Raw genomic sequence first — 15,665 nt, forward strand, 5'->3', positions numbered from 1 at the left:
AAATTACGACGAAATATGATAAAGTCATGTCGAACATCGCTGTTCTTTTATTAGCCTATTAGACTGAATAAGTGAAACGTGAATGTCTCAAATATAAACAGATATGAAAACGACATAATTACAAATTTCGTACCAATTAGAGCAATTAACAAAATTTACCGATTTACCTTTCATAAGTTCCGATTGAAACTGTCTCCTTTTTATATACTCGTATACGACAATTGCAATTCGTCTAAATCAGTAATCAGAAATCAATGGGTAGAGTATAACACGCGTCAACTAAGCCTCTAGTGAGTCTGTCGTAAATTTAGTCAAACACAGTACCGCATTTCGATTACGAATAGTTAATAATTAACATATCTCCCCAGGGAACCAGTTAGTGGTGAGTATATAAATATATCAGAAAATTTCGATGATATTTTCTCTCTAGTATTAATTCAACGTGTTCTATGATGCATACAAGAAACGCATAGCATTCGAATATGAGTGAATGCTTGACGAAGGACTAATCAATTAATACGCATTGATTGACTTGTATTCTTCAATGAAACAATACTCGCGAACCAAACTCCAGTGAAATCTTGTCATGGCTTATGGCTTGGCTATAGACAGACACACTGGAGCGCTGCAGTATGAGGTAATGAATAAATCTGTCTAACCTTGTTCTAACAAAAATAGTTAGACACATCCGAATCTGTTAATTTCTACCAATCTCATTCAATGTTTCTGCAGCTCCTAACCGACTGGTAATTGGATTTTGACTAAATATTTATTGAAAAAAAAGCTGCTGAACTTAATGTACCTCAGCAATTTATTTGATTTTATGGTAAATAGTTACGGGAACATTTTCCAAAACCTCAAAACCAACAACAGCACGTTTGTACGTAGTTAATACACATCCAAATTGCTAAACTTCCTGGGTTATTTTTGGTTTCATACAACCAAGTATTTGTAGCAGTTCAGTGAAATGTGCTAATTAAACGAATTTAAATGTTATAAAATTTCCCCATACACGATTGCGTACAGCCACTTATCCATAAACTAATTCATTTATACGGTGCCATATTTGCGAGCGAATTTATCTGGAATATATCTGTTCTATTGGTTATATTTAGGGTGTGCCGATTTGGTCGGTTCTTTTATTGTATTAAATACAATTTCTGCTGGTCACGAATTGTCAAATTGTGCAATAAGAATCAATAAAAAGTTTTTCTTAGAAGTTATTAAAAGCTGATTTTCCTATATAATGGGGAATCAGACAAAAAGAAGATTTCGCAAAGTATTCACTCTGCACGAAATCTATATGCTCTCATTCGGCATAAGAAGATACAAGAAATTAAGAAATTTTGAAAAGTGCTTACTTTGCGTTAACATTAAGTTTAGACGAGGTGCGAATTATCTATATAAAACATGATTTTTGTGCTAGATTATTTGAAAAGTGCAGGGAGTGAGCCTATTTAATAATTTCACAAATTTTATTTTCTTGAGTTTTTGGTAGATTTCTCAAAATTCGGCAACCCTATGATATTTTAAAACAAGTGCAGTCAAATTTTGATGAAAAAAATATTGTTGAGTTAGAATATAGTGAAATATCAAAAATTTATGCCAGACAATAGTCGCTTTTACAAATTTATAGAAATTTTAGTAAAATTTCGAGAAATTTCATACAAATATTTTCACGAATTTCACGAAAGTTTCACGGAAAATAGGCTAAAAAATTAGATTCAGTTACAATTGAAGGTAGGGAAATAGAATGAATGCTTCTGTGGATCAGCTGAAAAACAGCTGAGGCAAATTCAGGCTGAAATTTCACTGCACCAACTGTATTACAGTCTTTCACATTTAAAATGTGTCAATATCAGATTTTTAGAAGCATTTTGCTGATTCGATTATTTTAAATCAAAAAGACAAATATTATCGACCTTGACTTCAAAGTACTACATCTAGATAAATGATCGTGCACAACGTGTGTTTATCTAAGTGAATGACAAAGGCAGTACGTCAAAGTCAAGGTTAATATTGGATGAACTTGTGGAATCTGTTAAAGAGAAAAATTTCGAACGAATCATCTCTATATGAACGGAAAGTCCTCTGAAGATTTTTTTTACTGAATCAATTATCACGCGAATAAAAAAAAATTATCGATCAGTAATCAAGATACGTTATCCATAATCAAATCATCTGTGTGGTGTCCGTGGTCGACTGAGATTGATGTTTACAAATAAAGTAAAATATTTGGTCATAAGTACTAAGCGATACGCTTGCTTCTAAGTTCGAACAGGTGAATTGTCGTACAATGGTGGTTGTAAAGTACAGGAAAATAGCTATTTGTTCTGACAATAAAATTTTTTTAAGTAACACACCCTAACTGGTATATTAGGGTGAAATGTTGATTAAAAATCATTATATTTTTTCACAATAGCAAAATTCGTTGTAAATACGAGAAATTGGAGCCGTTTCTCATGGGAAAGCCCATTAAAATGAGTTGAACATTGAAAACAATGTCGAGATCGATGCGTTCATTTCACTTTAAATACAATAATTGTGTTGTCTAATAAAAAGGTTAAGGTATCTAGGTAGCCAAACAAAAAATAATCAGTACTTTGACGTTGTATGAATACTTTTCTATTGATTTTCAATTATGAAACCCTTTCTTTTTATAGACAAAACGTACAACAAATATGAAACGCTTCAAGAGAACAATAAAAGATTTTTTTTAATTAATTTTTTCGAAAAGTTTTAACAACAATGATAAAACTTTTTATTGTACATCCCTGAAGTTCAGTTTTTATTTTAAAAACACCATGGAGAATAATGTTTCTTTTACTAAGAATTATATACAATAGCGTGTACGTCAGTCGAGTGGTACAAGGCAAAATATACATAACAAACCATTCAAAATTATGTCTCATTCTTATTAAAAACCATTTTTCAAACAACTTAATAAAAAGGGAACGCCGAAGCCCCATCAAATCCCAGAACCGCTTGGAGAATATATCTTTTTTTTTGAAAAATTTCTCACAATTCAAAAAGTTTTTTTTCCTGAATGACTTTACCTTTCGGTATATAACAAACAGAGAGGTATATGAATTGAATAGTATACGTAGTAAACATACCGACGTATAGTTTTAAAACAAAACCACCAAAATGTTATTCCACGCAAAAAAAATATTCCTCCACATTCCCCAGAGTTTAAAACATTTATTCAAACAGACATCAACATTCCATTAGTTTCTTCTGGTTTTCGAGTGCATAAACTAAATAAAAATGGTCTATTTGTGATTCAGAATACAGTGTGAATACCTTTTCCTAGGGGTGGTTATTGGGAGTTATTTTTTTTATAACTTCAGCGTAAACTTTGATTTCCTTGTGGAAGTGAGTTTTTAGAAAGATGAGCGAGTACCGGTGAGAATAAAGAAAAATTAAACGTTATTTTTTTGGTCTCGAACTCTTTTTGTCGAATAAATTTGATTTACATTAACGCTCGCCGAATATTCCCGTTTGAAAGCAAACAAAAACATGACTTGACGAGTAGAGTAAGAGACATCTAAATCACATAACCAAACAAATGAGTTTACTCTATATCCTCGCGCACAGAACATCATTTCACTTTTAATAAAGTTTTAATCAATCAAAGAAGAATAAATAGCTTTAAGCCACGGCAATTAATTATCTTCGTTTAACCAGCATAAGAAAATTCCATAAAATATTTATAAAAAAAAGAATGGAAAATAAATTAGTAATTTGTCTTAACGTACTGGAAGTTTCGCTCAGCAGAAGGAGTTATCATTCTTTCGAAAGGACTAGAGAAAATATGGTTACACAGAGAATGAAACTTTAGAGCAAAAAAAAAGTTATTGTGTTTGGCATCGCTGCTGTCCTGCAATTTAGCTAATGTTTTTCAATTTCATTTAATCTTAGTAAAAAGAAAATAGAAAATGGAAAATAGAATGGGTTTCACTTCGTTCTCGATGATGATTGATTGATAAAATTTGTCAAATCCATAAAAGACGAAGTTTTTCTTTTCGAAATTTTGTCCGTTTGAAAATTCGTTGAAAACACTGCGACCAAATAATATTTTTTCCGTTCTTTTCTGTTTCATTTTTCAATTGTGACGAAGATTAAGTACTATTTAATAAAATAAAGAATTCAATTGTGTTTTGAGGAAAAAGGGCGATGAAAAAAAGCGAAATAGAACGAGAGAACAGTCTAGATAATTCGTTAGTGTATGAATGTCGTTTGCAATTCCATCCAAGAAATGTTAAAATAAAATGTTCGTTTCTTATTACATTTGGCTTATATTTTCCCAGTTTTGTCTTCCACATTATATATATATAGTAACTCGAACTATTGAACTGATGTTCCATAATAAATACTCTATCTTTATTAGGACTCTACATTTTTTCCCTTTCTTCTTGCTTGTTTTGTTATTCTGTCAGCATATTCAGCAAAGACATTTTTCCAATTCACATTTACTCCTCCATAAACATACTTTATAAACGAATATTGTTTTCAACTCCTCCCGTTCGTAACATCGTATTGTTTGCATTTTCCCTTTGTTTTTGCTACACATCGTCGTATCATAGTCAAACAAAAAAGAAGACACATTGAAAGCACACATATCGTGTACACAACATAAATGTAAAGTGAATTGAAAAATAAAATTTTCTTTTAAAATGTGTTTTATTTATGTGAAATAATGGAACACATAAAGCGCGTTGTCGATCTAATGGAACACATCTGTATCTGTGTGTAATGTAACCAAGCGTTCATTCGCTGGGTAAACCCTGAAAACCATTGAACGAAAATCATTCGCATTTCTTTGATTGGAATGGTTTCGTTAATGCTACTTATATCATTGATTTGATTTCATTTTAGAATTTTGACTTACAAATTAATTACGAATGACACACAAATTCTTTTTCGTTAGAAAGCTACACATACGGAATTTCGATTTATGCAAAAGATCAGAAATCGATTTTATGTTCGTCCTTTAGGTCTTCAGAAAGGGCATATCTATTTTCACGATTCCACTCCACTGTAAGTTCGCTGTGATTAGTTGATTAGTAAATATTTGTTTTCGTAGATCTAATCCATAAATAGAATTCGAATTTCATAAAACACGAAAGGCAAGCTTTTATGTTTGTAGAAAGCCGTAGAGATCAATTTGACCAATTGGAAGGACTTCAAAATTACATCAAATTAAAAATTAAGCTTCAATGAGAGTTATTACTGTTCTCCGAATCGAGTTCGAAAAACTTAATAGACAGTAATTACACATGATAGCTCATGTTCAATAAAGAAAACTATCATTTAATTACTTAATAAAACATCTTCCACTTACGGTCAATTATTTGTTTGTACGAAATGCTTTAAAATGATGAATCATTGAAGTTTTTGGATAGTTTTTAGGAACTAATTGGTCAGTTTCTTCATAATTAACTTGCTATTATCATTTAAGCAATATGGGTGATAATTATGGTCTATTAACTGGTTTTCGGGTGCCCGCACCCACCCTATTTACCATTGTAAATATATGATACAAGAAGGTTGGGCCGCTTTAAAAATTCTGTATCCTCAACGGGTTTGGTTTTTTCAATAATTCACAGGAATATACAGAAGAGAACCATGCGTTTCTAAGACTTTGAAGTACTAGATTGGGAATTTACTTAAAATAGTACTTACATTGTGGATTACATTCATTTAAATCTAGTATTTTGAGGTCATTCTCAAAGAATAGCTTGGTAATTTTTGTGATTCACGAAGACTACAATCAGTTCACGATTTCCGACGGTTATATCACCTGTTTTAAATTAAACGAGCCATCAGAACAGTCGGAGCGTTTGCTGCGACTGAGCCCCGTACAAACCCGTATATCTATTGCGTACGTGACCCTAGTGCGTCTGTCACCCTACTTTGACCGTAAGCCTATGCGCCGGTTAAAGTAGTTAAAGTAAAATTATTATGTAATGTGTACATCTTAGAAATTGCGCATAGCGCAATTACGAAGCCCCGTACGACGTTCCTTTCAAATAAAACAAAAATTTCAAATAGCCCTAAAATTTTAATTTATTGAGTATAAATACACATAGGGCCTAGTATCGGCCTCAGTCCGAGGATCCAAATTTAATTTTTTTAACTACATTCTATTCGGCCTTTGATTACCTTCCAAATGAAACAAAAATTACGAAAAACGGATGAAATTTGCTCGAGTTATATGTAAAATACACAAAGGGCCCTAGTAGCGGCCTTAGTCCAAGGACCCAAATTTAATTTTTTTTCAACAACATTCTATTCGGCGTTCGATTACCTTCCAAATGAAACAAAAATTACGAAAAACGGATGAAATTTACTCGAGTTGTATGTAAAATACGCATAGGGCTTTAGTAGCGGCCTTAGTCCGAGGACCCAAATTTAATTTTTTTTTCAACAACATTCTATTCGGCCTTTGATTACCTTCCAAATGACACAAAAATTACGAAAAACGAATGAAATTTACTCGAGTTCAATGTAAAATACACATAGGGCCCTAGTAGTGGCCTTAGTCCAAGGAGCCAAATTTAATTTTTTTTCAACAACTTTCTATTCGGCGTTCGATTACCTTCCAAATGAAACAAAAATTACGAAAAACGGATTAAATTTACTTGAGTTCTATGTGAAATACACATAGGGCCCTAGTAGCTTTTCACTTCTAAGGCCCTAACTCACGGTCCACTCACCCGATTTCCGACTTTTTTTCCTGGATTGGTATTGACAATACCTATCATTTGCCGTGTCATTTACATTTCCATCGTTTATTTTGCCATAAATATCACCAAAAGACCTAACTCACGAAGGGCCGACCCGAATATGCCCATCTTCGAACTTAGCCTCACTATTTTGACTATCTTTCAGGGGAAAAAAAAAATTTTGAAATAGGATTTGATTTACTCAAGATATCGACGTGACAGACAGACGGACAGACGGCCCAAATTTTTATTGCGGATTCGTCATCTATGAACATAGGCAAACACTTTGCCCTTACCGTCTGCTTCGAATTCCATCAATTACACACGGCATCGTAATCCTATAAGCCCCTTCGTACTTCGTACGGGGCTAAAAACGAGCTCTATCTAATGTCGTCTTTGTCTTATATAGCAAAATGTATTTTATGTTGCAACTAAATGAAGTGAAAGATTCACTTTGTCAGATTAAATCAAATATACTGTGACTATCACATCATTGACATGCTGGCCGCCTGAGAAAGTTTTATCTCATTCATAACTCTATATGAATAATATTCATTGAAAATGTACTCGCACAATGAAAAATTTCCATGGCAATTTCATTTCTGTCTATTTCTCCCATTCTCAAACTTGCGCTGCCCAAATCTTAAAAACATTTCGGCGAGCGCTAACAAATGAGTTATCTCACACCATCACAGCTAAGCCAACCAACATCTGGTATAATAAAATACAAATAATAAAAGCGAATTTATCGGAAGATAAATTAGAAATGTGACAGCGTATAGTCCGTTTCTATATTTCGAAAAATTCAATTAATAATTCTAGAATCTCCATGTAAGACTGAAGAATTGGTTTGTATATATCGGTGTTTGATTCCATTCAATAAATCAAAATTCGTAAGACACACGGTTTAGATTCACCCGCATATAAATACATTGTGCAGTGTGCTATACAAGCGGTTCAATAACACTGTCGTTCCACCCACATTCACTATCCAATTTCGCTATTTTAATCAAACGAACCAGCCAAAATAGGCTTTCATTCATGACGTACATATAACGTACGTAACGTGTATACAATATGTTCAGCTATTATGAAAAGAAAGCTCTGTAGTCTGTACTTATACTGCTGCCTGTTGTTGTTGCTTGTTGTGTGGAAATGTACATTAATATCGAAGGGTGGTTTACACAAATTATGTGTGGATGGTTGAATCATTCAGGCACTCTTTTCATCCAATTCATTTGTTGTTGAAAATGCGAAATATTATCTTGGCACAATTTTTTTCCTGTTAAACTTTTACCTCTCGGGAGAATTGTGTTCTGAATGAAAACATCATGAGCTGTTTTTGTCGTAAATTTCAATTGTATGCCAGGTATACGGTGTTTATTACAATTATGAGAGATACTTTTTCACTGTGAATGGATGAAAGGATGTGTTTCTTCATCGGTTTTTGTTATGATGTGGAGCGTGTTTTTTTGCTCTCCCTTTCACGATGGTGTATTGTGGTTTATATGGTAATATAGACAATGTTCGTTCGATTGTTTCTTCTCTCCCCCCCCATCGTTTCAAAAGTATATTAAGTAAACGAAAATCTCTTTCAGTTGAAACACGATAGAAATTTGAATTTTAAATCACTTTTGAATTTAATGTCTATTTACACTGAAGTCTGAAAGATTTTGTTGGTTAATTGTTTTCAATTGAAATTGGATGATGATTAATAAGGCATTTGAACATTATAAAGGAAGCCAGAGAACAACCAAAAATCGTGTCCATTCTGTTAATTTATTCTCTTTTTAGGATAAATTGAATAATATTTCGCAATTCGTAATTCCTGTATAGACCTTTCGACCACATTGGGCTATATGTATCCGTAGTTAATTACACAATTGAAATCTTACCGCTTATCCGATACCCAAAAACAACCTATTAAGTTCGGGGTTTAATATATATGTCTATTTCAATATAACAACATGCAGACGGGGGATTCACTTTGCCTTTACTTATATTCGAAAATCCCATAAAGTTTCCAACTCTAATGTATTCAACATTTCGCCACACTATTCCAATTTATCAAAAATTAAATTTATTTCATGAGAATACATAATACACATGTTCACAAAATTCCAAGGCATTATCTAAGCTACAACTTGTTTCATTTGTCGTAAATTTTCTCGATTCTCGTCTTTCCCACTTGTTGTGTAATTAATTGGGCCGGCAATATTTCAATTCGAACTTGGAAGGAAATTCTTGCGCGTGTGTGTACACTGTACATGTAACAATTTCGTGTTTTTTGGGGATGTAAAACGTAAATTCCATAATTCTTTTTCGTTGTAAGATGGTACGCTCACATTTTGTTGCGATTAGTGAAATGGAAAATAAATTTATAAGGAAATTGTTATAATGGAACACAGTTATAGTTTTCTAATGCACGCACACAGTCAGTACGCAAATTAAATTTAATTTTGTGAAATAATTCTCTTTTCTGTCTGACTATAAATGATACCAATGGAACAGATCACAATTTTTTCTCATTCACAAATATTTCATAATTTTGAAATTTCATCAGGGCCTGTTCAGTGTTCACTAATCTGCCAGAATTTGTAAGAAAAACAATTTCCAATAAAATAACAAAAGAAATACTGGAAATTCTTTTGTTATTTCCACTGGAAATAGTTTTTCTTACAAATTACTGCAACAATGCCGTCACGCCTTAAAGAAGGTATTCAAGGAAATGTTACAAAAAATGTTGGTCAATTTTGACTCTTTCTTTGCATGACGAGGGGAGAATAGAAGGGACTGTTGAAAATGTCTAAAAAGAGTAACGTCATTTGTGAACGCACCCTTACAAGGATATCTGACATTCCCATACTTGTAGCAACTCCTGCAGTACTTCTCACAAAATTGTGTAATTTGGATTTTGTGTTACGCCTTAAGTTATCACACGCATCAACATATTCTTGTGTGTAGTTATGTGGGTCGTGAATGTATTTCCGTCAACTAAAACACCCATACATTTTCTGAAGTATATATCAGACTTTTCATAAAGTAAATAAAAAGTTTCACTTCGGCGTGAAACGAAGGGAGCTGACTCTGATAGAAACGAATATCAACTATTTCAAACTGACAAAACAATTGAACAAAATCACCCTTCCGTATTTATGAATTTTTAATTTGAAATTTTCTACTTGAAATTGTGAGTTTCGAAATTGTCAGTTTGAAAACTCAGAAATCTTTCATGAACTAAGGGCGGAAGGTGTCTGGGCTGGTGTGACAGATTTTTTTATTATATTAACCGTTAGAAAAAAATTTATGGCAAGAAGAAGTAGAGTTTTTGCGTTATGAAATAAGTTGAACGCTTCCTCAACATTTCTTTCTGGAATAAATTGCTGAAGGTTTACGATTACACTCGAGACACATTTTCTCTTAATCTAGTTTTAAAAAAATAAACAATTTGAACAGGAGAATAATTTTACTTTCGATTGCCTCGCGTGTCGAATTCAACACACGGAATGCTGAACTGCAATTAGCAGTTTGCATTGCTGCGTGCTGTATACAACTATTTGGCTTGTCTTCGATTTGGAATCATTTGTTTCTGTTTCATGACTAATAATTATCTTGCCACGTTTAAATTGCCAACCAATTCTTAACGATGCCCTCAATTATATTTAGATTATGTAGTGCAAGTGCTCAATTTAATCTACATCTGCTTTAACTGCAATAAATCAAATTTCCCAATTTTCAAAATGAAAGTCGGTTCAACTAAATGCGGATTGAATATAATATAATACGTGCGCCAATGTGCAGATCTACTTTAAGATACACCCGAAAGCAATTATTTGCATCATCAAAATGCCATAAATTTTTGTACATCTATTTACGGAAACTAATGTTATTATATCGCCTTCACTGCCCCAGATACGTATGTACGTACCCGTATATATAATATCTTATAAACCAAAAATATTTATATCAAAAATATCTTCCCATTTATGTTTTCCTTAATTACCCAACACTCGAACAATATTTTGGAACAGAAATCAAAACTCAATTAAAAGTCCATTTTTCTCATAATTTCCAGTACATGCAACCGACAACACCGTAAAAACACCCAGCCAAAAACCATCATGGTGGTAAATAAGCAGAAAATAATCGGAAATCAGGATCAACAAAACCAACATTTCGAACAGGATATTGCACGGGATAATGTAAATGAAAAATTGGTTCAGTGCAATAACACATTCGATCTAATTTGATAAATGTTTTTCAAATTCGTTAATGTTTCCCAATTACATTCAATTGAAATGATCAATACTAATCGCCAACGTGCGGAGTGCATCTAACACAAACGATTGACTAGAATTGAAATTTAGTTGCAACGCTTTGAGTGGAAAGCGTTTATTAAACATAAAAATTTAAATTTCAACTAAATGCGAAGGAAAGGCGGATTATATGCGTTAACCGAATTAAATTGGCAGCGTTGATATTGTAAACCTAAAAACTTCACGTTCGGGCCTTTGTATTTAAACCGATTTATCAATAAAGTTTTCATCTCAATGGAGAAATTGAAAAATATGCAACTGAAACATTTGAAATCAGATTAAAATTTAAATTATTTGTGCAAATAATAATTCCTATTGTATATTATATTCGGGCATTATCATTTTTATGTAACATTCAATATTAATAATAATATCTCGGATTCATAAAACATTGGGTGAATATATACACAGTGGAACGCGAATTTTTTTCGTTTTTAATCAGGCCAACACGCTCCGATATTGCATTGTTTTGCCATAACATAACATAACAAATATAACGGTAAATAGATTTAATTGTGTAAATGGTCAAAAAGTGTCATACAAATAATCATGGAAAAGTCAAATGTATTTGCATTTATTTGTTACGTGCATGGACTAATTAAATAGCAACCATTTGGTCGAACTTAAGCCGTTATTCGTGTAAATCATTCATTATCCACTTGGCGATGGCAACACAAATTGCATGTCCAATTTCATAAATAAACTTTGTCGACGGAAAAAAAACGAACGATATAGTCAACCGTGAAAATGGAAATTAAATGTTTTAGTGATACTTTTAGGTTAGTGATTGTTGTCATCACATTGTATGTGCAATTTTCACACGGATTAATCGAAGCGAACATGGACAAGGAAAAGCATGGTGAGTTTTGTTGCTTTTTTCTAGAAAAAAACAGACTTTTATTTCAATCAAAAGTAAAACTGACCACTTGTTCACTTGTTTAAGAAGTGATCAAATAGATATCTTCGCAGCTCAGAGACGACGAGTAAACTTTTGTTAGCTTTCTTAAGAAAAACTAATGAAAAGCAAGAATGAACTGGCGTTTCCCATTTCAGTTTCTTTCTCTCTCTCTCTCTCTAAAGTATTCTTGCTGTCCATGAGTTGGTGACAATAATTTGTGGTGATTGACGCATTTCTCGGACTGGCAAGTAAAAGACTCGATTTGACCGAGTTGCACCCGTGATAAATGTTCTTTTTTAGACTACACGACGCGTCGTGTTCCAATACGTTATACTGCCACATTCATAAATCTATTTTTCACATCAGTACGTCACTTTGCGACCCCTTTATGTACCGAATTACCCTACAGTAACAATAGACTTTCGAAAAACCAAGAAAAAATTTTCTTGGTTTTTTGGGTTTTGGAGCCCATTTTCCCCTTGAGGGGTTTGTAAATTTTCCTTGTTAAATATAAAAATCCTAAGGACGTTGCAACTTGCATTGAGACACCTCAAGCATACACCTTATGGTATTTTCTATGTTCCCGAACCAACCTGCTCACCAATCGCTGTAAAACAGATCTCGTATTCCACATTTTCATCAATAACCAAAAAATTTCAAAAAAGCCTCATGAAATAAAATCATTGTCTCTAACATTTCTGCAGCAGTAAGTGAAGGCGAGAGGCAGGGGAACATAGAAAATACCATAAGGAATATGCTTGAGGTGTCTCAATGCAAGTTAAAACGTTCTTAGGATTTTTATATTTAACAAGGAAAATTTACAAACCCCTCAAGGGGAAAATGGGCTCCAAAACCCAAAAAACCAAGAAAAATTTTTCTTGGTTTTTCGAAAGTCTACTGTAGGGTAATTCGGTACATAAAGGGGTCGCAAAGTGACGTACTGATGTCAAAAATAGATTTATGAATGTGGCAGTAACGTTTTGGAACACATCGCGACGTGTATTAGGGTGGATCGATCTATAAACTGTAATTTTTATGCAAAAATCACATAGTGTTCCATGAGCCTCCTGATCATTTTCTAGAAAATTTTATTTTATTTTATGTTTTGAGGGATCGCCCAATTTTTTTAATATAGAGAAATATTTAGTGAAACCATTTTCCGATGGTCACAAAGAGACAATTCGGAAAATGTCAGGAAAGTCGCCAAGTTTATTTTACGTAGTATTTGAAAAAATGCAGTTTTGCAAACTTTTCAGACGTTCAAAGTAGAAATGTTGCTCAACTTTGTAGTAATACCTCAAACAGAAGATGCATAATCTAACTAGGTGGTACTTTAAGTAGGGTATTGAAACTTGACAATGTAAAACACTGTAAAAAACCAATTCATATAAGATATATAGTGTCCTATTTGGCGGGTGTCGACTATGGTTACTTTTGCTTGAAGTGCGTTGTGTAGGTCAAATTAATCATCACTTAACTCACAATTTCATGAGGAATTTACAACAAAAAGTTTTTGAAAATTGGGTGGAAAACGTCAAGAAAATTTGCATTTTATTGTTAGTGCAACGCAAATCCGAAAATCTTTATGAACTAAGTTCAACTTTAAAAAGTTATCTTTCGCACTTAGATGATTGTTTTTGTTTCTGAAGTAGGTTGTCCTGAACGAGGTTGAACTCAGCTTTCAACGATACCTCACATACCATTGCAGTGACACATTAGTGTGATTTTTCTTTCTACCCAAACTGATTTTACTTGCAAGTGAAATTCACATTGTTCTAAAACCGAAAATTTTGATGACAACATCGATTCGATTTGCGTGGAAAAGTGATGTATTTTGAAGGAAAGCTGTGATATATAAAGTGATGGTCTACATCTCAAAATGTTATGCAACAAACACACCACTTTTACAAAAAAGCCAACTCTGTCACATCAGTTAAACAACACAATGCTAGCATACCAACAGCACTACATAAGTGTTGGACTAATGTGAAAGAGTGGGGTGTTGAAGTGGAAAAGTGTGGTATAATTGATATAAAAACGATGGTCGAATACTTAAAAATTCATGCAATAAGCAAACCAAACCCACATCAATTGACCCTTAATTTTACATAAGTTCCACTAACAAAACTCTATTATATCAGACAACCCACTTGTGCAACAATTTTACCACACTTTTGCATCAAAAATACAACAATTATCCAGCAGTTCCGACCAAAATTTATCAGATTACATGACACTACCTCCCGAATCAGAAAATATGTCGGCATCCACTTTTCCGTGGGTATAATTGTTATTCCCTAATCAGTCTTACATATCCAAGTTAAAATTAAAAAATATTTTCTCTAATTTGAAGATATCAGTTTCGTACAACTCACTTTACTATATTAGTGGACTGCTGACAAATATTTACACATGTCAACTGCATGTAACAACCATTTACAATCACTTACATCCGCATTCAATCTCATACCGAATTTTTGTCATGTACTTGAAAATAGTTTCAAGCGGAAATGGAAATATGTTATGTCCTTTTTGTATTAAATGTTGCATTAATTTCCATGTGCTGTACTCCATAAATGAAAGATGAACATGGTACTAGGTCATATAAACACGTTTTCAATAAATTAATACTCAAAACGAAACATAATTTCCCCACTGACTTATAGACTGTATAAACCTTCTCCGCAGTTCTATATATAGCGTAAATAAAATTCGTACCATCTACATTAAGCATGACACAGCACAACGTATGACTAACCTATCTTAATATGTCTCGCATTCAACTCGAAAGGTTTTAATGGAAATACCGAGTCGCATAGCAAAATCGTGGAGTTTTGCCATATAATGCCGATGTTTTAGATTGCGAATCATTTTCAATCGTTCTAGTTCTATTTTCGTGTACACAAATGAGTTCTACTCAAAATGGTTCAGCCTTGGACTTATAATTTATTCCCGTGTACATTAGGTGGTCTAATACAATACGAAATACGAATGCCTAATGTTATATGAGATTTCGGATTTGATGAATGTGGCTTATTAGTGTTTGGGTGAATTATATGTTTTCGTTGAATGGTGTGATTAGTTTCATAGATTGCCGGAATGCAGATACTTTATCATCTATTGGAATGGGTTTGAAAGAAAATTCGCTTTGTTTTCTAATAGCTGATGAAAAACTTCATAATAATCTTGTAGAGAAAGTCGTTTTAAGCTATAATTACCATCCTATGCGCTCAGCTTAACAAAGGAATCTCAAAAAAAACCTCAAGCTGCTCAGTCTAACAAAGTTTGTTACCGAAATGGAAAGTTAAAGTGATCCCTTTATTATTAGTACAACGTTGTCTCGTCTCGCCAGTAATTTTTACTAAATAACAAAACTGACTGAAAAGCGCCAAAAAATCGAAAATTGGTCTGAGAACAAAACATTAGAGTTTAATCTGACTCAATATCAGACTCAGAATACCTACAGCCTGAGCAGCGTCAATTGGTCAAGTCTATTACCATACTGATCGTTAAATCTGTTACTTCTTTTGTTAAAAATAATTTTATTTGGCGCAAAATCTTTTACTTCATTTGTTTAAACTTATGTTTTGATATTGTATAAGAACAATAATCAGAGTTTATTTCATATTTCGGTCGTCGATGTTGATAGCAAGGTTCTGAAAGAACAGGTTAAGACACTTTCGAGTGGATCACGAAGGCGGTGGAATCAAAATTTTCCTGTGG

At 33.1% G+C, this 15,665-nt stretch overlaps 1 protein-coding gene across 4 annotated transcripts in view; it reads left to right on the forward strand.

Annotated features, from left to right (window-relative positions):
* Positions 1–15,665, forward strand: part of LOC119076225 (nephrin) — a 173,624-nt gene that overhangs the window by 16,100 nt on the left and 141,859 nt on the right. For all 4 annotated transcript variants that reach the window (XM_037182881.1, XM_037182882.1, XM_037182883.1 and 1 more), the window contains exon 2: positions 10,804–11,903. In XM_037182881.1, coding sequence (XP_037038776.1) covers positions 11,792–11,903 — 112 coding nt within the window. In that variant the 5' untranslated portion in view covers positions 10,804–11,791. The remainder of the gene's footprint in view (positions 1–10,803; positions 11,904–15,665) is intronic.

This window comes from Bradysia coprophila, unplaced genomic scaffold (assembly GCF_014529535.1).
Source record: "Bradysia coprophila strain Holo2 unplaced genomic scaffold, BU_Bcop_v1 contig_232, whole genome shotgun sequence".
NCBI lineage: Eukaryota > Metazoa > Arthropoda > Insecta > Diptera > Sciaridae > Bradysia > Bradysia coprophila.